The sequence below is a fragment of the Fringilla coelebs genome (genome assembly GCF_963513975.1).
Source record: "Fringilla coelebs genome assembly, chromosome: 7".
Classification (NCBI taxonomy): domain Eukaryota; kingdom Metazoa; phylum Chordata; class Aves; order Passeriformes; family Fringillidae; genus Fringilla; species Fringilla coelebs.
In genome coordinates, this window is record NC_140035.1 from 28,208,955 (window position 1) to 28,231,760 (window position 22,806).

Here is a 22,806-nt window from a genome sequence, read left to right on the forward strand (position 1 = left end):
GAGGGAAGAAAAAATGTTTTCATCTCCAGCTGCAAAGTGTGGTGGCTCTGAGCCCCAGTTTGGAAAAGGAAGATGTGGCTGTTCCGGTGAGTTCAGGCTTCTGCTGAGATGCTGAGCTATTGCAAGGGAGATTTTCAGTATGCATTGAGTACTCAAACCTACTCAGTAGCTCAGGCTGGAAGGTCTGTGTCTTTAAGAAATAAGTCATGGGTCATTTTTGATGTTAGATGTGTTTAGAGCACCTGCAAATTTGCCATTCTTTGTAGATGTATTTTTTTGCCACGTGCAGTCTGACAGTTTTCTGCTGCCTGTCTAGCTTGCCCACAAAGGGCAGCGAGTGCTTCATTTAGTTTGGAGGCAGCCGCACACACTTTGACCAGACACATTTACCAGCACCAATATGACTTCTGTCACTTTTCAAAATGAGAAGTGCAGATAAGTAAGAGCAGGATGTGTCTGTTCCTCGATAAGCCAAGTCCTGGAGATGGACAGCTTGGGGGGGAGTGCTTCCTGGCTCCTCTGCTCAGCTGCTGCAGCACATATTGCATATAAAACATGATCTGAGACACCTGCAATGGCTTTGGCAGAGCAAAAGAGCAGAAGCTGCTTGTTTCTTCTGATTTATGGATTTCATTGTAGTTGTCAGTGTCACCTTAGTGGAAGTGTGTGAATGCAGCATTTCACTTGCCTGTCAGCTTTAATCAGCTTTAGGTAATACAATTCCAATCTGCTGTAAACCAGCACAATTACCCCTTGTAGGCTTCAGGAACCTCCAGCTTGTTCAGTGATGGTTTTTCCCCTCATCATGCAAACGGACTTGGCATTTGTTCATGTCTCCAGAACATCTTAATTACATGTAAACATGTTAGGGTGTTTGAGCAGCAGTATTTGTGAGAAATGAATGTGAGAACTGGCTTTCTGACCATGAGAATAAAATTTCTTCCCAAATTTTCTTAAACTTCTTTAGAAATTAGCACAAATTAGAGACTTTAAAATAACCTCCAAGCAGAGGTGTGTAGAGATATCACCATCATAGGGCAAGCTACAGGCATTACTTTAATTCACCCCAGGTAATTCAGGGTGTAATTCTTGACTTTCTAGAAGCACAGTTTTAAAATCACTGTGGAGTGGTTTGAAGTGAAGTGATCATTCTGGATGGTGTATACCATTGTTTTTGTAAATCCATCCTTGACAGCTCTAAGAGTTTGCTTACATTTTAAAGCTGTGTGATCTTTAATATATAAATTTCTTAATCTCCTTTTCATTATGTTGTTCCTGAATTTCTAGTTGAGGCTTGTGGGCACAGCACTGGAAATTGTTCTTATTTTAGGAAAACTGCTTCACCTTCACGACAGGCCATGAATTATTTTTTTTTTAAGCTGAGGTGTGTGACAGCTTTTCACAAAGGCCTTCAACCTGAGTCGTGTTTCATGATAGCAGCAAAAGAGCTGTTCACTGTCAGTCCTGAGCCACGGTGCATTGGTGCTGCTGGCACAAATAATATTAATGGCTACATGTCCACTAAGCAGGACAAGTCTGAGTTCAGTCTGTACACACGCTGAGATTTCCTTACACTCGGCACTCCAGGACTTGGTTCAGTAGCCCTAAACCTATTTTCATTTTGTCCAAATATAATTCTTCATAATGAAAAAACCCTAACTTCTTGCAGTGAGTAGTCTGTCCTTCATTTTTCCAGTTAAATCATATACAAAGGACGAATCTTTTTCAAGATTCTTCTAGAAAGGTGGAGCCTGTGTCTCTGAGATTGTAGCCAGGAGGGAAGTTGCAGAGGACACAGCTCAGAGAGTTTGTGTGTTTGGATAGCTACAAACACACAAGGATAGCCCCATCCCCTGCTCAGGGCCAGGCCAGGTCAAATGTTGTTCTGAGCAACCTGGTCTAGTGAAAGGTGTCCCTGTCCATGGCAGGGGTGTTGGAACCAGATGATCTTTCGGGTCCCTTCCAATCCAAACCATTCTATTATTCTATGATTCTGTATTAATTGCTGGGAGAGGAAGAGAAACTTGGTCAATAAGAAAGGCATAACAAATTGTGGAGATGGAAGAACATAGGCTTTGCACAGCAAAGGACGTTTTGGCTTGGGATTGAAGGTGACTGTACATATCCAGCCTGAATGGAGTGTGGCTGGAGGCTGATGAGTGGCGTCCCCATGTGATTTATGTCCCCCCTTATCTCTGTTGAACACTGCTTAGCAAACTCTTGAGTGCACTGTGGCCAACTCATGCTCTCTTAATACAGAAAGCTGAATGAAAGCTGGAGTCAGAGAGCACTCCAGTGAAAAACTGCAAAAAGGCTGGCATGTTATCAGTTGTTACTTCCTGCAAGAGCAAGCAGTGTTGTGTGGTTTCATTATCTGAAACTGAGCGGGCTGGTGGGGCTGGGTGAAGCCATTTAAAAATGTGATTTGTGTTTTTCTTTCTTTGCAGAAATCAGCCTAAAATATTTCCTGGGGCTTTTCTCAGAATCTGTGTCAGTGCAGCAAGTTAACCAGTGGCAGCTTGTCACAGGAGAGTAGAAATTTAGCATGGTGACACTAATGTCTTTATAAGATGACCTAGATTAGAAATGTCTTGTTCTTGGTTTGCAGAATTCTGTTCAAATATTTAATATGACTCAGAGATTTTTTTTTTCCTTCCTGTAGAGGCAGAAATAAAATCAGTTAAAATGCTTTTAGGATCCAAACTGTTTCAAGGGTGGGAATTCTAGTTCAGGAACTAGATTTAGAATACGTCAGACACATGGAGTCTGCCCCCCTGGTCTACATATTGCTATGGCATGAATAGATATGAGAAATTTCCTGTTTTGTCTGCTGCTTATGCCGGTATGGATTTCACCTTCTGAATTTCACAAGATACCCAGCTTACAAGTTAGAAGTTGAAATTAGATTATAAATTGATAATTATAAATTATAATTATCAATTTATAAATTGATTATGAATTATAAATTTAGAAATGTTAAATATAGATTATAAATGCTGAGACTTACTCAAAGCACATAGCTAAGTTCTTGTTGAAGCCTGGAGGAGCAGGACCAGTGTAGTCACTGGTTTTGGTGCAGTCTGATCCAAAGTCCAGACCACAGAGCTGGCTAATCCAAAGCAGGAGAGCAGGTGCCAGGGATGGCTTGTCCTCACCAGGAAAAATTTGCTGCTTTTCCTTCTCCTCTCTATGGTTGCTTCTTCAAGATTATTCCTCTGTTTAAAGAACCTGAAATTATCTGTTTAGGTATATGACTAGGATGGAGAAAGGTATATCCACCTTTTTTGTTAACATCACCATTTCCCCCATGGCTTAAAGCTGTCTGCCAAGCATCATTTTAGCTCAGTGCCCTGGGACTGAATTCCCTTTGGGCAGGCCCCATTTACAGTGTAGTTTCAGTTGGTCTGTGAGAGGCGGCAGATAACACAGAGGAACTGTCATCTACTCCTCTTACCCAGTGGAGAGGGGATTCTGGACCCTGCATAAAGTGGCTGCAAGCAGAAGAGTCCTGGACTTCCCCATGCAAAACTCCCTGTGAAAGCAGTATGGCAGGCTTTCAGGAACAGCCTGCTTCCTTTTTTTAGTTTCCTTCTTCAGTTTTTTCTTTTTTTTTTAACTCCTTGCAGTCATGGTGACTTAAGATGGTGCGATGGCACAACCTTTTCCATGCCTCTGAAAACTTTTCCATCCCTGAGAAGATCATGCAGCTTCATGTGTTTAAGATTTTTAAAAGCACCAAGCATTGCTATCAGTCTCTTAGCTTCTTTTGAAAGTTTCTGCCCTCAACTGAGATGTGAACAGTATTAGGTGGCCCTTAAATTTTGTTTAGCTTGTTCTGTAAAATTCAAGGTCTGTGACACAGCAAGGCTGTGCTTTTCTATATTTTTTTCTGAAGTGTTGGAGTGAGCTGCACTCACCAGTGAAACAAGATATCAGAGAAGGAGACCTACAAGTCTTGAATTAGGATCATTGCCACGAAAAACAGGAGAGAGCTTCTGAAGGACTGAGAGGAGGAGGCTGTGAGAAGCAGAGAGATTTGCTTTGTGTAGCAGATCAGAGGGGCAGGGTAGCATTAGAGTGGTTAAATCATGCAGCAAAATAGGACAGTGGTTTACCAAACCAGTTCCTTGCAAAGGGGTTGAGGGTAAGTTCTAGTTCCTTGCAAATGGGTAAGTGAAGGGCTAAGCCTGGGCTTAGCTTAGATGCTCTCAGCTTCTCATGCATTACTTGAGTCACTTGTAAAAATCTATGAAAAGTAGTGGAGAAGGTTACTAAATTAGCTCTGCAGGCTCTGTTTTGTAATGCACATGGGATTTAGAATGAAAACTGTAAGGTCTACACCTGCTTCTTCTTGAGTTCATGGATGGGGCTCACATCCAGTAGCACAATTCCAGAAAGACATCCCTTTTCCAAGAGGCCATCTGGGATATCTAGTGGCAGTATAGACATGTTCCCTGAGCTTGTCCTCAAACATCCTCCTCTCTGATGGGTAGCATGACTCAAAGAGCTCTCTGTCAGAAGGAAGTGTTCAAATACCACAGGCATCCACAGTGGTGTGGCCAAGGAATCACAAAAGAACGGTGAACTCAAGCTGGCTTGGGAAATCCTCTGGTTTGTTTTGGCTTTACCATTTAGCTAGGTTGCTGTAATTCAGCTTTCCTGATCTCATTAGGCAGTTGATCAAGCTGCCATCAGCTTTTTCTGCTGTTGCCATTAGAGAGGTAGAGAATAATGCCCTGCTTAACAGCACAGACAAAAATGAGTGTTAAGCACATTGCCACTGCCCTGACAAGCAGCAGTTACATGTGTTAGCTGATTAAGGGGTGTTTTGTATTAAGGTTGCATATTTACTGGGCTAAATTTAACAAGATTAATACATGAATATTCACAAAATAACTGAGTGGCTGTGTTTAGGGACTCAAGATAGAGATCTGTTGTTTTTTAGTATAAAAACTGTTAAAAAAAAGCCTCAACTAATTATTTTTTAGCAAGCTTAGGTGATCTTTTTTGCAAGCATTTCTTTTGGTATGAGACTCATGGTTCACAACAACAACACAGAATAGTAAGCTTTTCACTACTGAAGTAGAATAATTCACAGAAAATAAATGAGAGGCTGAAGTGTTAAGCTATGCAAGTCTAATTAACTTTCAACCTTTATAAGCTATGGCCTCTCTAGCAAAATTAAAAACGGGGTTTGAATTACAGATGGCAGCTACAGTTTGGGCTTAAAAAGGCATTTTTAAAAACCATCTTTTCCCCCCCCCCCCTCCCCCAGTATTTCTGAGGACTTTGTTTTGCAGTGGGCCATCTGAAGTGGACTGCCCTCTGTCCCTCTCATTTTCCCTTTTGTTCACTGGATGATTCTTTGCCCTCCTCTGCAAAGAGGCTCTAATGAGACTGCTCAGGAGTAAGGGGGCTTGCCTTGGCTTTGCCAGGACCCTCACTCTGTGGCTGAGCTCTCCCAGGCTCAGCCTTTTTCTCTGGAAAAGAAAACCATTGCCCAAATGGGGCTATCCCAGACCAGAGGGATCAATGTGTCTAGATGTGACATGGACAGAGATAGGGTCTGTAACATAGCTGGGCTGTGTCAGACTGCCAACCTCACCAACCTCACTGGTTTGTATGGCAGGAACTGGAAGGAAGCATGCAAAGACAGCTGCATGTACAAAATCAGCTAGTGCTGGGAGCTGGTGGACTGAGCCCTTGTCTTGCCTGTCTTCTCAATGCTGAAGGGTTTCAGAGAGAGAGAGTGTGACCATGACTGGAAGCTATTTGAGGAGGAATGGAGGAAGGAAGATTTGCATGCCACTCCCTTGGCCGATGAGAATGCGCACACTGACCCTTCTGGCTGGTGCTGCCCGTGCAAGGTTGGCCGTTCTCACACACAGAGATGTACCTGATGTGTGGCATCGAGTGTGATGGAGGGAAGGCTCACACTGAGTCTCAAAACTGTGGCAGTGGTCTCAGAGACGTCTTGCAGGCTTTTCAGAAGGTATTCAAACGAAGCTATTCATAACTTGCAATGGTAACTTGTTGGAAGAAAGAGTGTAATATCTCATTATAGCTTTCCAGCTCATCTTTCTGTTTAATTTGTGTCTGTACAAAGTAATTTTGACACTGCTGGATCTGTCACAGTCAGATGCATCATGCTCTGAAGATACTGAATTGTTTTCTGAAGTGAAGACAATTTTGAAACCTTTTTAAATTTCCATTTAATTTCTTAGGCCTGGCTGTCTGACATTGCACTCGTCAGCAAAGCTTGATTTTTTTTTCCTCTTTTTTTTCCCTGTCAGCTTCAATAATTTGGTTGAGGTTGAGAATGAGGATATTATCAGGACATGTTGAATCAAACTAACTTTGCTAATCTGTTCCAGATTCAAAATAGAGGTAAAACATCTGCTTTGGTTGTTGAGCAGAGCTCCATGCCAACTGTAGCATGCCTAATGTAAAGAAAGAGATGAAGTGGTGTTATGAACCGCTCTTCATGTTCACACATAGTTACTCTGCTAATAATGGAAATAACCCTGTCATCAGCCTCAGTAGTTAAACATTTTTAATCTGAATTTTATATCAGCTATGCAGAAAACAACTATTAGTGACTAAAATCTGCAAAGGATTTTAGTATGTTATGAAAACAGTAATAACTGACTGTGGTGCTCTTCAAGAGCACTGTGAGCTCCATGACCTCTAAGAGAAATCAGGAAAGATCAATGTTAGTCTTTAATGTCTTTTAAAGTATATTTGGCCCTGGCTGTGTAGGAGAGGGTGAGTTGGGAGATTTTCTGAGTTTTTCTGGAGCTGGCAGGAGGGTGGCTGTGGGGGTGGCAGCTGCTGACCAGAGGAATGAGCTGCACTGTTGTGCGTAGGGGACAGGCAGTGGTGAGGCTGTGTTTATGGCGTGCCACACAAGGAACCTGAGCAAGATCCACTAGAATTATAGTGGTAAGACCAAACAAAACTGATAGTTCAGGTTTTGCTGAAGTCCCTAAAATATCTTCTCCCTTCCTAATGTTGTTTTCATGATCCTGGACTTGGAAGTGTTGCAGGTCACTGTTAAGAGGAAGATGAGGTTCAGGAACACATGAGATTGTGATTGCAAAATGTATCTGTCCTTAACAGAAACTCTGTGCATGAGCTCATTGAAATAAACCCCATAGCTGAAATTACCTTCTGATGAGTGAATAAGATGGGATCTGAAATTCTGCTGGAGTCCTGCCATGCATTAGTGTGCATCTACCCAAAGGCACTAGGCTCCCCTCAAACTTTTGGAAATATATTTTGATTGATTTCTGCTGTGGCTTACCCTTTTGTATTAACCTTTATCTTCACCTAAGTGTGGTGTGAATTTTGTTTGGCCTCTTTTGCTTAAATATGTTCAATCCTTTGCCTACTGAAGCCTGCAGAAAAGAATACCTTTGACTTTCAGTGATTGTTGGACTAGATCTATTTTTGAAATACAGTCTTCTGCAGTTCACAGTTTGTAACTCAGCCAAATTGGTAACGCATGTCCTGGTTTGTGTTGTCCTTAATGGAGCAGAGATGCATCCTCCTTGTGTGTACCTATTGAAGCTCTGTATATCTTGGATGTGGAAAACAGATAATTTCTTTAAATAACAACCTTTTATGTATTGCAAATAGTTCTCATGTTTTCTTTAAATTGTGTTCTGTGTATTGTGACCAGCTCTGATCTGTTTAGGTTTTCCCTGTAAATAATGTTTTAGAGCTCTGTTTTGGTCTTCAAGTCAAGTGGTGCCCTAAACTAAATGTCTCACTCCAGCCAGCCTAAGCAGTACTGAGCAGTGTGGAAGGACCGCCGTGTGCTTTGCAAGTCATAATCCTATTTTAAGTCTCTTCCTCTTTCAGAATGTTGTTCGGTTACTTTCAGTTAGTAAAATGCAGTCCCAAATTCTTTCTTACACAGAACTGCTGCGTAACAACCCTGGATTTCTCACTAACAGGCAGACTGTGTTCTCCTCCATACTGAACAGTGTCCTACTCTTCCTCCAGCCTGGCAGTTTGTATAATTTGTCAAGGTGGTTATAAATTCTGATCTTGCCCTCCAACATCCTTGTGTAGTCTCTTGTAGTTCCGAAGTATCTGCAGATTTATCGTGGCACTCTCTGTCTCATAGCTGCCTTCTTTGTGTGTACAGTAATATAAAACAGACCCTGTTAGCCAGCGGAAGTCCTGATCTTAGCAAGTAAGATCTTACAGGATCAGCTGCCACTTTATAGTTCTTTAAATCAGGACTAATTTTCTAAAAAGGAAAGGGTTTTTATTAGTGTGTGTGATGAGTATCAATGCATGCTGCATATATCAGATAGAGCACTTAATTACAGATGGAGTGGACTATTACTTTTTCCTGCTGAATGTCCAGGCTGCCAGATGAAGGGCAGGTCTTGCTGTGCTGCTGCACTGAAAGAGGGCTATGGAAAGGTTTTCTTCAGCCAGCTGCAGTGTGTGCAGCAGCCCTTACACACGCTTGCCTTGGCAAGGAAGAGGGGTAAGTCAGGGTTTCATAAGTGATAAACTGAAGGGAGATAAACTTGCAGCATTTCCGTTTCTTTTTTCCTTTTTCTGCTTGACTGCCATTGCTGCTGGTGGAGTTGGGTGCAGGCAGGATATCAGTGGTCTCCAGAGGATGTGGGGCCACTGAATGGAGGAGATGTCTCAGGTTAAATTGACCTGCTGCATGAACCCCTTCAGCCCTCAGAGCATTCCTCTCTCCACACAGATTTGGTTTTAATTGTCTTTTAATTTTTTCTCTCTTGTGGAATTTAGCACCTAAACAATTGGTTAAAAAAAAATTGCTTGAAATGTGTTTGAAGACAAGTGAGCAGGAAATGAAGCTTTTGGCAAGGGTTGGTGTTTTTCAAGCGAGTTTCTCCCCTAAGTGCTTTATTCTGAAATCTCTGGCGAGGAGCGGACGTGTCACTGGGCTGCTGTTGCTCTGCTCTGCTGCTGGCAGTTTCATTTCTCTTGAGGTTCACAACCTCATGCTGCCTTGGCCACCTCTCAGCTGTGCCTCTGGTGGGGACAGTGTGCGCAGCCCTTTGGAAAGCAGGTGGTGTAACATGGCACAGGGCCTCTCACTTGGAAGTTGGCTTCAGCTGATTTGCACCAGCTGGAATTTATGCCCCCAGAGATTTTACTGTCTGCTGTGCTCTTGTTCAGAAACACTGCCTTGGTGCCAGGACTTCTTCCCTGCTTCTGACTAAATGATTGATGGATTATGGGGGACGGGGATAAAGAAAAGACAAAAGCTCTGGGAAACAAAATATAGATATGACAAGAAGTGCTCAAATGGATAAGTAGTGCAGCACATGCTGCTGAGAACGTATAAAAGGAATTGGATCCTTTTTTTGGTACTGCCATTACAATTGCAGGACTGTTATTTAATGGTGCCACTGATATGTCTGTTATGAGATGTTACACAACACATAGTTTGTGTCAAGACAAAATCCCAAGAAACTTTGAACGAATAAATTTAGGAGGACAAGAAAAATTCAGGGTACTATTAGATTGATTATCCTCAATCTTTGTGGGTATTCCAACAAATTATATTATGCTGTCTGTGACAGACTTTTTTCTACTAAAACGGGTAACAAACGCTGGTGAATATAACAAATGTTATGCTGCTATGTTTATTTTTGTCTCCTTTAAAAAAGCTTTCTTATTTTAACTAGTCTGCATCATGCTGAGTCTTTGTCTCCACTTGATTAATGTAACTTCAGGACAGTATTTATTAACTAATTTTCTGATCTGATCTGGAGGCACTTTAAAAAACCCCATCCGCCCCCAATCCTAAATGCCAAAACTAAAACCAAACCCTAGCACTTAAATCAAGACTGGTGGACAGCCTCCAGTAATGAGAATGAAGGAAAGGATGCTGGGCAAGCTGAATTAAATGGTCTGAGCTCTTTTCCTTTTTAGAAGTGATCTAAATTTAACAGGCCAAGAGTTATTTTGGTGCCTTTAACTGATAAGTTCAATGAAACACAGGCAACTTGCAGCACTTTTCAGTGTGTAAAGGAATTTCAGGATTCCAGGAATGGCAGGATGTAACCTTCACTTCACCTGGAAATATAAGCAATTCTTAGAGCAGTTGATAGGCTTCCTAATGAAAAATGGGAGGCAGCCAAAATCCGGAGCCAAGCTAGCACCAGAAATAGATCTGCCAGAGGCTTGTTTTGCACTGTCTAGAATGGCATATCACAAATTGTGTGAACAGAAATACCAGGCTGGGTCCAGCATTGCACAAGCAGGATCAATCCTGACTATTTTCCTTTTTAAGTATCATGAAAGCTTGACTAAATAAATATCATGTTAAAGTTTCAGCTGTCTCAATATGTTGTTTTCAAGTAGGAGAGGGGAAAGGGTTGAGCACAGAGAGGACCAGGGTGCAGGTGGTGGTGGGGAGGCAGGGGTTTAGCTGGTTTATTCTTGTTACTTCACAAGATGTGTGCTTTTGGGGAAGTGTAGTGAAGTATAGTCTGGTTTGCACATCACTTACTAAATGATTATTTGTGATTATGTTTAATTATAGAATCAGATCTATTGTCTTCTCTGTGAGGCCGGAGATGGGGAGTTTGGTGGGTGGGGTGTAAGCAAAAGCCATCAGGGCCTTGCTGAGTGGGAGCAAAGAGACAGAAGCCTGTGGGAACACAGCCTGAATTTCCAATCCCAAGCCCAGCTTGTTTTTGCAAAGACTTAGCTGTATTGGAGGGGAAATCATTTAAAAGCAGGTGATGCAGGATGTGTTGTGACAGCCCTGCTCTCTTTTCAGGGTTGAGCCATGCTCTAAGCAGTTCAGATTGTTCTTTTCCAAACCTATTGTAAGCAATGTTCAAAACAAGATCCTTAATGGAAGGTTATCATCAGACAATCTTGTTTCAGACAGCTCTGCTGCTACTACTTTAACCCTTTTCCAGTGATCATGCTTTTCCCTTCCTCCTTCATTACAGCTATTGTACATCAACAAAATATAGTTGTTCACCTAAAGCTGAGGATGTGATTTTTCCCATCCAGAAGATGCAGAAGGGTGTTTTGGTAGGCTGTAATTCCAGACTCTGAACCTGGTGAGTACTGGATACCAGGCACCCAGCTGAACTCAGCTGGAGGGATGGGATGCCGTCCTCCCCTGCAGGGCATGCTGCCCAAGGCTTTGCAGTCTGCACCAGCTGCTTGGCTGTCCAGCAGTATGGCTGGAGCTGCTCTGTTTCTGTAGCTGTTTGTGATTGCCATGCAGTTAGCAATGTGCACCAGTGATTCATCTCAGGTTTTTGTAATGTTACCAGCAATGGCAGTGTGTGCTGATTGTGTTAGAATCACTGTATTCCAATTAATTCTGCACCAAATGTTTCTGTAAATGTTCAGGTCTTTGTTTGGGAAGCCACTGTGGGAAAGGCTGAGTGCATGCCTGCGTGGAACTACCTAAGGACTGTGTTAGCATTGCATGAATTATTCATTTGTGAACAATTACTTAGGAACCACTTCTGCCTTCTTGAGAGGGGAGAAAGCACCAAGCACACTGAGCATTGCCTGTACCACACTGAGGGTTCTTGCCGACATCCTCTCCTGACGCCCTGGCTGCTACTGAGTATGTGTCCCTTAGGGTTAGACCATACTGGGAGCCACAGGTGTGCACTGGGGTATTTCCTATTTGGTCACTGAGCAGTTTTTGGTGTTTTGATGAAGTTGCCATTCATCATTAGATGAAAGCATTGGAGGGAGAGGCCTTCAGCTGTGGGCTGTGTTGTGCAGGCAGACGCAGACACCCCCTACCAGTTCTTCTTTCTTTAAAAAGTTAGGTAAAAGTTGCTTTTGAAGCTAAACATATGTTCTGTTTGGAGTTTATATATAAATTGTTACCTATTCTCAGGAGTGCATAACGGCAAATGAAGCTGTGATCAATTCTCCGCTGCTCCTGTGTGCCCTATGCCATTGATGTGGAGTACTCTTTATGCTCTGAAGGACAAACACAGCCTGAGGCTTTGGAGGAGCTGTTATAAATGACATAGATAGAAATGGGGGCCATTACAGGAAAACCCAACACTTCTTGCAATAAAACTTAAATGCCCATTACATCCCTCTAAGCAACTTAGAGCACAGCATGGCAGCAAGTTAGAAAGCCATTGGAGCAGGCAAAGTGTCAGAGCACAGTTGCATCCTTTAAATGCTGGCCTAAAAACAACATGAAGATCTCTCAGCTTGGAAGTGCCTCTGTCACACAGAGGTTCTTTTTTAGTTTTGGGAGTGTTGACTCATGTTTTTTTGAATGCCTTTGTGTGTCATAGAAGTTTGTTGGTCCTTGAGCATTCAAACGCACTGGAACAAATTGAAATAAATAGCAATGTGTAGGCATGCATGCTGTCCTTGCTGCAGAGGATTGATGTGCAATCCTTAACTTGCAAGGCTAGTCTGCAATAAATGGAAGGACATAATAAGATAGAATTAAATTAATTGAAATTTTTTTTTCTGCCATGTTTGAAATGTTGCAGCGTACAGGGTATTTATTGATCTGCTCAGTATAAATGTCCTAAGTGCATTTGCTCATTTAACAGTGCTGTTAGTTTGTCACAGTGCTTCCAGGGAACCAGTACACCCAATCTACAGATTTGATTCTCTTCACTGGCTTTTCAGTTGCTTGGACAAGTATTCCTTAAGTCACTTAATAAAGATCTGTAATTGCTATGTAACACCTCTTAGCAGCCATCCAAAGGCATTCTTCTCCAAATATCAGCTCTGTGAAAGTACTTTGTTGGCAGAAGTGTATATAGAAATTCCTACAACAGGATTGCATCCTTTGAATTATCAAATTAAGAGCAAACTTTTTTGGTGTTTACCCAGCAATTCATTCCTAAAACACAGTAAAAGGCTAACCCCTGATGCAAGGGAACTAGACTACAAAGCCTATTGAAAATTATCAGTATTGAGTAATTTCTGTACATGGAACTGTATAAATACTAAGCATCAGGGAAATGCATTCTAAGAATTAAGAGAAATCCAGTTAATGGCTGTTCAGTAATACAGACTTGTAAGTTAAAACAGCATTTCAGGTATTCATGTGCTATATGTGCAGAGAGAAAAAGTCCTAAACTAAAATTAGGGAGAGGAGTAGCCTTTTTGTTTTGGCCAATGGAAGGAAATAGATCTATGTGATGTGACATAGCAGACAACCTTGTAATCTTGATTAGCGGGAGTACCTTCACAATAAAAAGAGGTGTTTGGCTAAACACTGTCAGAATCAATACCACTTTGAAATGATTGTGTGTCTTGCTCCATTGCCTTGCTAGATACATGAATACATGGGTATATCCAAGTATTTAGTCCAGACACTTGATGTAAGGCAATTAGAACTAATAAAGGATCAAAATGTAGCTTCTTTTCACTCACAGGAACAAATGGTAGTCTGTGAGATCAAATGGGCATGGGAGTCAATCATCCTTTCCCTAATGGCCTCTAACTCCTGTCAAACAAAAATCTTAAGTAAGTTAAGTAAGGTTAAGTAAGTCCTGGTCAGTGAGTCAGGATATCTAAAATCAAGGCAAAATGTTCAGTATATGTCACAGTTACAAGCAACTCCACAAAAAATGTCAAGTGGTTTGCTAGGAGGTTCAGCACCTGTTTAGGACATAGTAATTAAAATTATACTTGAGACAGTCCCCATACATGCTTCATCTCCTCTGGAGTCAGAGACTTGCCAGTGCCCCTTGGTAACAGTCAGATCTATGGAGGAGAATTTCCCAGTGTTGCACTTTTTCTTTTGGAACAGCTTGTTGGCTCTGTGGAATCCAGCTGAGCCACAGGACATTTCTTCCATGCGGATTTAAATTCTGTTGCTGAAAAAATCATTGTGCCTTCAGTTCAACAAGTGAATTTTACCTGGTGGGTTGAAGTCCAGCTTATGATAGCCCTGCATTCAGTAAAGATAGGAATATGTTGCAACACTGGAAAGTGTTTGCAGACACAATTTATTTTTTACTAAAATGCTTGTTACTGCACAAAGTAAAGAAGCCTCTAATAAAACTTGTTGGTAAGTTTCTTACTTATCATAGTAACTCTGTACAAAAAGTAACATGGAAAGGTTTTTGTTAGCTGCTGGAGTTTATTTTCAGAAAAAAATGTGAACACTCCCAACTGAAATTCTCTTTAAGAAATTGGAAGCTGCAGAGAGCTGAGCTGATGAAACAGTTGTTCATCATTCCAAAATCCTGCACCCTTGCTTAATTCTAATAATAGTTATATATAATCTGCTCCGTGCTTGTGCTTTTTTTCCCCTCCTTTATTATAAGAGCTTAACAGCTTCTGAATTTGAAGACTTTTAAAGTAAAATATTTCTGTTAATGAAATAACCCATTAATGATGTCACAGGTTTTAGAAATTATTTCCAAAAATATACTATCCTTTAATAATTAGAAAGGAAAATCATCTACCCTTCAGGAATTAAAATTTTTTAAAAAAAGGCCATTTGAAGTCATTGATGCATGAACATGGTTATCACTGAAGATCAAAAAAGTAATCTGTTCATTGGGCATCCATCATCAATGTGTGTGTAACTGCACAAGCCCCTTTCCATCCCTGTCAGCTGCTGAATGGAGCAGTACTTTTCCCATTGTGCTGATGGATGTGGATGCATCTCAGCTCTGACCTCAGACTGAGCAGTAATGCTGCAAGATAGTTCTGACATGGATTTCCTGGACACATCATTGTGTACTTGACTGCACATCTTACACTGAAATGGGTCTCAGTATGTAATAAAATTGCCTCAACAATAAATAATACATTCTCATTTCAAAACTAATACCTTTGAAAATGAAGTAAAATAATGACATGGTGAATTAGAAAAATGGCCAGCTGGAGCAGGCTGCACAGCAGTGACTCAAGATGGTTATTAACCTGTACTGGTTTTATCTCCTCTTTCCAGTTTTCAAGCTTTGATCATTTTTATCTCCTCTTTCCAGTTTCCAGGCTCTGATCATTCTCCATTATCTCTGTGTCTTGCTGCTACTACTATCAGAGATAGATGTTATCGTAATTAATTTATAGAAATTAAATCTTACAGGGGAAAAAGGTCTGAAGGATGAGGCCTTTGAAATGGGTACATGGCAACTTTCTCCTGTCAGCAAAGGTTACCCATGTGTCAGTGGTGGGAGGTATGCCCTGCTTCAGAGGCACAATGAACACTGGGGTTTCATCTAAGGAACTGCAGGTGGATGTGACCATGGTTTGGTGGACAGAAATTGAGATGAGGATCTTCTGTGTGTCACAGGTCTAAAGAACACAATGATATTCTCAATCTGCTTTCTGTGTTAAGTGAACCAAGGGTTTGATTCAGATTTCTGGCAGAGGGAAGAAGGATTGAAGTGCCTTATTTAAAAGAGTAGACCTTCCTTTTTTAATGTCATGATGCACAGTACTTTACTCCCTCCTTTTTTTTAAAGAAAAACGTTGCCTGTAACAGCACTTGAACTCCATTGCTTTTTTTTCCCCCTTTAAATCTAATAGATTTGAATTTTGAGTTTTTTTCTCTTGCCTCTGTCTGAGATCTCACCTTAAATGTCACCAGATTCTGGCTGATACTTTTCATTGGGTGCTGAGCATACCTGCAAATGGATTTAGGGAATAATCTAAGATGCTGGGGGTATTTGTTTCTTGGTTATTGGATTGTGATTGCCATTCAGCTTGAAATTGAGGAGTTATCTGCTTTTCTGTTGTTTTTTTTGGTTTTTTTTTTGTTTAAATATTATGATAAATGCACAGGAAATGCAAATATTTTGGTGCAAGCATAATAATTTCATAAAGATTCACTGATTCTTCATAGCTGTTAGTTTTAGGACAGAAGGGTCTGGTCTTTGCATCCTCTGTTGGGAAATATTCTCTGCCCATTCTGAGATGGCTGGGAAGGGAGCATGCTAAATGGTTCAAGTGAAATGCAATGTTTTTCCCTTTCTTTTTCAAACATCCACTACAATATGTAAGACATAGACAATTGTGATGAAAGATGCTGCTTTAGTCCTTTTCACTTTTGGAGGAGTGGCAAGAATGAAATTCCAGTATGAATGTTTCTCAAGGACATAAGGGATTAATATGTCTTAAAATAGACACCATTAACTTAGGAATATATTTTCCACATTTGAATAAGAAAAGATAGGGAGGAAATGGTATTTTCATTGTTCTTTCAGCCTGTTTTGTGAATTATGAGATAGCCTGTTTACAAGATAGTTAAATTCTGTAGAATCTCAAGAACTGTTGCCGTTTTATGTGCTTAAGTAGTCATGCATGCTGTCATTTTACAGGATTATTTTAGATTTTGGTGATTGCATGGCACCACAAACTCCTTTTTGCCAGTAGGACCAGGATTGAGACTTGGGGGGCACACACTGTCTTCAGGAGGGTGCTGGTGAAAGCAGGGCCTGTTTCAACCACGTGTTTTATGGGATAGGGATCTTTGTGAATTGTCCCCTTCTTCTCCCGAGTCTCCAGCAGCACAGTTTTTCTTCTTTTAGTTCAGTGTGCTGCCAGCTTGGTTACTAGCTCAGATCTTTGCTGCCAAGGCGGTCGGAAGGGCTGAAGTCACCAGCTCTGGCTGAGGATGGGAGCACTGAGCGCACGCAGCGCTCCCTCCCGCTGCCCGGCGGTGACGCCAGCCTTGGAGAGCAGCGAGCGTGGCACATTGTTTCTCCTGTGGGCCTGGTTATTTATTTCTGCATTCCCATTCATAATAGCATAATAACAGACTTGAGACAATAAGATAATTACTTCGCTTCTTGGGTGGTTAAAATTAACTGCGCTCATTGCGTATTTATTCGGGAAAAAAATACAAGTTGTTTAGTGATTGCCCAGAAATTCATTATCTGCATAATGTTCTGTTTCTAAATGTGTATGGCATGACCATTCATCTGTGCCAAGAGCAAGCATGCAGCACTATCTGATGTAATTAGTTTTCCCCTTACATGCCAGGCAGAACATCTGGGCTAATTGTGTGTTGTTGACAAAAGTTGCCGTTCTAATGGGGGCCCCTGTTTGTGCACACACATGCTCATTATAGGTACAAACATGCTCATGATTTCAGTTTATCCTCAAGCAAACTGGTAGCTCTTACTGATGAGATACTCCTGGTGATTTGGGACTGGGGTCACACCATGTCTCTGGGCAGCTTTAGCAACTGTTAGCAGGAGTAAAATGCTCTCAGTTTAAACAGAAAATAAACAAACCTGTAATGCTTCTGCTTCTGTTTTCTTTTTCCAGCCTCCACTGGTCCAGGCGATTTTCAGTGGTGATCCAGAAGAGATACGGATGCTGATCTACAAAACGGAGGATGTCAACGCCTTGGTATGTGACTGGCATGTTGTGCACCATGCTTGTGGCAATGACAGTACTAAAAATGTCCTCCGTAATCAACACGTAATGGAATGGAAATTATTGGGAAGTAAGAGATTTGGGGCTTCAGTGGTATCCTAAGGAGGAGTCAATGTAATTGTCTCCAGCAGATGACTTTAAATTTTCTAAGTGTATGGTAATTATTCCAAATGTGCAGGTCAGTCAGGGACATTGTTTCTTCTCTTACTGAGAAAATGAATGAAAATAGCTGAAAATTGCATATTTTTACTCCCTGTAGGGCTTCCTTTTATGAAGAGTCTTTGCAGATCAGGAGCTGTTATGCATTTGACTCTACTTGAACTAAAGCTCCACTGTAATTCTCAGTTGTGAGAGTAAGGGAGCAGAATCTTGGCCACAATTTGCCCACAAAGGAATTACTGTTTTGCAGATTGGCTTATGCTAGCCAGAATGGTAAGCAGCTGTAAACAAGTAGTAGTTGAGTGCTTTGGCAGTGAAAAAAATATTTCCAAGTCAACTTGGTCTTTTTTGCAGAAATTGGGGTGGGTTTTTTCCCCCTCTTTGATTTTAACTTGTATCCGTACTGATAGAAACAAGTTCTGCCAGTCCTGATTACAATCTGTGGCCTCTCAAAGTGGTGTGAATATAAAGTAGAAGCGGAATTATAATTTCCAGGTGTTTCCTGGACTTTTGAATCAACCTTCCTTTTCTTCATGTCTTTCTGTGATGTAAAACCATCAGTTTATTCATTGCTAACTCCAGCAGTTGGTCTGGTATGGTCTTGGCACTGCAGCTTTTGCAGGTAGTGGGGTCCAACTGTCTGGTTCAGAGCTACCAAAAGGAACTAGAGAGGTGATCCTACAGGTCTGGTCGACTGGGGTTCCACCCTGTTTGCTGTCCAGTAGAAGGAAACATATGCCACTCTTTTATGTCTGACCCAGGACCTTGATCTTAAGCTTTCCTCATGATTATTAGTACCTGATTGTTTTCCTGCAAGTTCCTAAAAGTGCTTCCTTAAAGAATGATCTCCCTTGAATTTTCTCCTTTATTGTTTTTTGCTGATGATTTTAAAGAAAAAACCAAACCCAGCCAAACAAAACCCCTCAGCAAGGTGGATGAACACCACAATCCCCAAATTTCATCTGTATTTCATGCTGGATTTTCAAAGCAGCATTTCCTGTACAAGATTATCATGGATTTCTCCAATGTTTTTCTGTCTTTTGGCTGCAAGTGTGTTAGTAATGGTTGCTAGGGAGATGCTCTCAGCTGTCAGGTGCAAGATTAGATGAACAACACGTGTTTTGCAGATGAGTCCCATAATACTTAATAGAAAAAGTCATTGAATGGTTTTGCCCAGAATGCTGCTTACAATGCTCAAAATCCACCCAAGAATGCTTTGCCTCCTCAAAGCATTCTCTTTGAGCAAAACTCAAAGCTGTTCTTTGAAGTAATTAGAAAGATACCGGTCACAAACTCTGAAGGTTTTGTTCTGAATAGTGACTGCAGGGAGGTGTCAATTGCTTAAAATATCACTGAAGAAAGATGAAAAGATTTTCCCCTCATTGTGCTGCGAGCTGGCAATTTGCATTCCATGCTTCTGTTTCTATTTTAAGGGTGTTTTTAATTACTTCCATGTTAGCTTTTTGTTGCTCACATGAGAGGAAATTCTGACACCATTTGGCAGAGATTTGTCCTTTGTTGATCATTTTGGTTGGCTGTGTTAGCACTGGAATAGTTCAAATATAGGTAGGACAGGGAGAGAAAGTACAAGTCTGGTTTTGCAGCAAGCTTTGGGTATTTCTGAAGTTTAAAAAACCAGGGTATTTTTAATCTCCATCTAGAGAAGTGTTTGGAAGACCAAGTGTGTGGAGAAACAACACAAAATGAAGAATGCATGTGCAGACATCCCAAGAGAAAATTAATCTCAGGAAAGAGTTTGGAGGAAACCAGAAGTTTAGAAGATTACTTTTTTTATGGTCTGGTAAAATAATTAGTAACTTCCCAAGCCAAGGACTTGTTTGTTGATGGAAATGGCTACATTCTGGATACTGCTGTAATTGTGACTTCTACTTCAAAACAAAGTGAAATCTGTTTGGATTACAAGTGTGGCTTTAATTCTTCTGCCACTGTAATTGTCACTTTGACCTCTCCAGTCCCTACCTGTCCTTTGGGGGCACATGATGCCACCTGTGCATCCTGAGGGCATGGACACTGTTACATTTAGCTGGCAACGAGCAATTCCCTCCCCCTGGGTATGAGTCCACACTGTGTCCATGGGAAGTGTGGGCAGCATTCAGCAGCCCGTTTCCCAGGACATTTGTGATGTCACTTGGGCAATCCAGACTGCCAGATGAGTTGCAGGTAGACACTTCTACACTTGCTGTCTGGTACATTTCAAAGCAGCAGGGTGAACATGCTATGTGTATGTAGAGGGGGATCTTGTGGGGTGCTGTTTTTACTTAGGGAAGAGTGGGAGAGAATGACCCCAGAATCTAGGGACTAATCTGGATCCAGTTGTCACCCCTTGTTATTTGGGATTCATAATACATGAGCTGTGCAGCACCTTACATCTGCAAAGTCCAGTTGTTGTGTGCAGTATTATAAACTAAAATCCTCCCTGTGAAATTTCCATTTTTATCTTAGTCTTCCAGTTCAGTTTCTCTTCAAAATATCCAAAGTCAAAAAAACCTTCTAGTGTAAGTGATGTGTTGTTTACAAGTCATTTCATTCTCTCTGTTTTTATTTTTTATCCCCTAATGCTGTGTTTTCTTTTGGAGAGAACCCTGTTTCTTGCTGCAGAGTGTCTGCAGAGGAGCAGGCGGCAGCACCAGCAGAGACTGCAGGGCCATACATGCAGGACCATGTATTTAGGAGGTGGTTTATTATGAGATAAAGAGGGAAGGAAGGAAGTCATTATGGAGAGACATGTATGTGTGCACTTCATGACTTTTTTTCCTCATTATCCTGCTTGGGAAGGCATAGATTTGCAGGACTGCCTTTGTCAGGAGGATTTAGGCTCATTCCAAGCCTTCCCACATGCACACAATTTCCATATATTCCTGGACTATTGCCAGGCATGTTTTTGAAGGTGCTGTGAGTGCTTGAGGGTACATATATGTACATATATGAGGCACATATTTAGGGTTGTGAGAGGGTATTTAGCCTCTAGTAGTGCTGTTTAATATGCTGTTTATTTAAGTAGGAAGTGATGGAGAATTTTTTTTCTACAGAAATTATGAACAATTCTCCATTATGTAGCAAATTTGAATAAAATTACACAGATGTTCTCAATGCAAGGTAGCTAGCATGACTTCTGATTAGATGATTTTTTTTTTGTTTGCTTAGATTTTTTTTTTAATACTTTATAAAGAAAATTTTTGAACTGTGCAGAAGATTCTGCTGGAGAGACTGAGAGTCTGAAATATTCTGGGTTGCATTGCAACAGCGTGGTAGTGTAATAATGGTTACTATGTTATATATATCTGTGCTGGTGACTCATCAGTTTGAGGCAGTTTAGGATGTATAGACCATTAAACTCTCATGGCAGGGTTTGAATGTAACTGCATTATTGTCTTCAAAGGCAGCGATATCATCCTGAAATACTTGAATTTTCTAAATCTTTTCCCATCCTGAGTGATGTGTGCTCTCATGCCTTAACACCCCCCATCCAAAGTCAATACTGTGTTTATAAAAGTGGAGGAGTTGTTCAAGTCTTATCTTTTGAGTCTTACAGTGAACACCAGTAATCATCAAAATATTTTCATTCTTTAGGATAACAGTTTCTATGGTCGCAATCTGGAATTAGTAACTAATTTCTAAAGTTATGCTTTTCTAGCATAAAAGTCACTGTCAGCCACATGAAAGGCCATTATTAAAAAAGGGGGGAGAAAAAGATAATTTTTCTTGATCTTTCAGAACAAATTATTTGCCTCTTCTGCTTCATGAACACTTGGCAATTTAAGACTCAGCCCAGAAAAATCTTTATTTCTGAGGCTGAACTGAAGACTGTGGGATGAGAGGTGCTGGAATGAGGATCTGCATTTTCAGATAGGAATTTCTGTTATGATGCAGAAGAAAGAGCACAAAGTATAAGTTACACAGCTTGACTTTCACCTGTGGTGCTCACAATCAAACACTTTGATTTACTCTCTGAATTACGGGCTTTAATAAAAGAATGTATGAGGAGGAGGAAATCCTTGAAGCAGCAGAGATTTTCTTGGTAAAACATCAGCTTTTGGCTCCAAACAGTTGTAAATAGCCCAAGAAATAGGTGCTCATAAGCTTTTAGCCTCTTCAGTAGTTCCTAACAGTTCCCAATATTTATTTTTTTCTGAAGTCAACTTGTATCTGAAATTTTTTTTAATGGCTGTGCTGTTTAAATGAGCTATACTCAGATGTAACAACTATAAATGGAGTAAATGAGCAGGAGGTTTGTTTCTGTCATTATTTTGGTTGGACTTGATCAGTGGAAGTTATATTCATTAGTGTGCTTTTTTCTGCCACCCAAGCACATTTTGAAGGTGGTAGAAATTCAAAGGCTTCAATAACTCTGTTTCTGTGATGGATTAAACTCCTTCTCTGAACTCCAGCTATTCCTGTTAGCTGCTCAGTCAGTTTGGTGACAAAGAAAGATTACATACATTTATTTTCTGCAGCAGTTGCATTTACATTTTAATAGTAAGTAACTCTGTCCTAAGCATCAACTGATCTGAGCAGTTGCAGTTGATATCAAAATTCAAATCCATTAGCTCCTTTGACATGTAGGCTGTGTTGAGGAGAAAATGTATGTGCCTTTCCTTAATGTGCCTGATAATTTTACAGGTGCTGATATGATTCATTCAGCTCACTGTTCTGCTAATCTTCATGTACCCCAGGCTCTGATCCAATAAAGCACTTAAGGACTAGTGTAACTTTAAGCCTGTGAGGGCCTTATCTGTGCCACTGTGATCACTTGAACAGTTTAAGCAAGTGTTGAGTGTTTTTGTTGCTGAGGCCTTCTGTTCCTGATTGCCTGGCTGTTAGATTCTTAGTTTCTTTTATCTGTATTATATTAAAAAAAAAAAAGGTGTACAGATAATGTTAACCCGCAGCATCATCTTTTCTGTGAACTAATATAGGCTACTAATGCAGTTTTCATTGAAGCACAGAATGCCCTGGGTTGGAAGTGACATTAAAGATCATCTCATTCCAAACTCCTGTCATGAGGGACACCTTTCCCCTTTCACTGGACCAGGTTGCTCAAAGCTCCATCCAGCCTGGCCCTGAACACTTCCACGGACGGGGCATCCACAGCTTCTCTGGACAGCCTGTGTCAGTACCTCACCACCTGCACAGTGAAGAATTTATTCTCAGTGTCTAATCTAAACCTGCCCTCTTATAGCTTGAAGCCATTTCCCCTTGTCCTATCACTACACTCCCTTGTGAAAAGTCCCTCTCCACCTCTCTTGTAGGCTCCCTCTAGGTACT

At 41.0% G+C, this 22,806-nt stretch overlaps 1 protein-coding gene across 3 annotated transcripts in view; it reads left to right on the forward strand.

Annotated features, from left to right (window-relative positions):
* The window catches only part of ANKRD44 (ankyrin repeat domain 44), a 131,372-nt gene that overhangs the window by 44,169 nt on the left and 64,397 nt on the right, over window positions 1-22,806 (forward strand). For all 3 annotated transcript variants that reach the window (XM_084209043.1, XM_084209044.1, XM_084209045.1), the window contains exon 2: window positions 17,251-17,334. In XM_084209043.1, coding sequence (XP_084065169.1) covers window positions 17,251-17,334 — 84 coding nt within the window. The remainder of the gene's footprint in view (window positions 1-17,250; window positions 17,335-22,806) is intronic.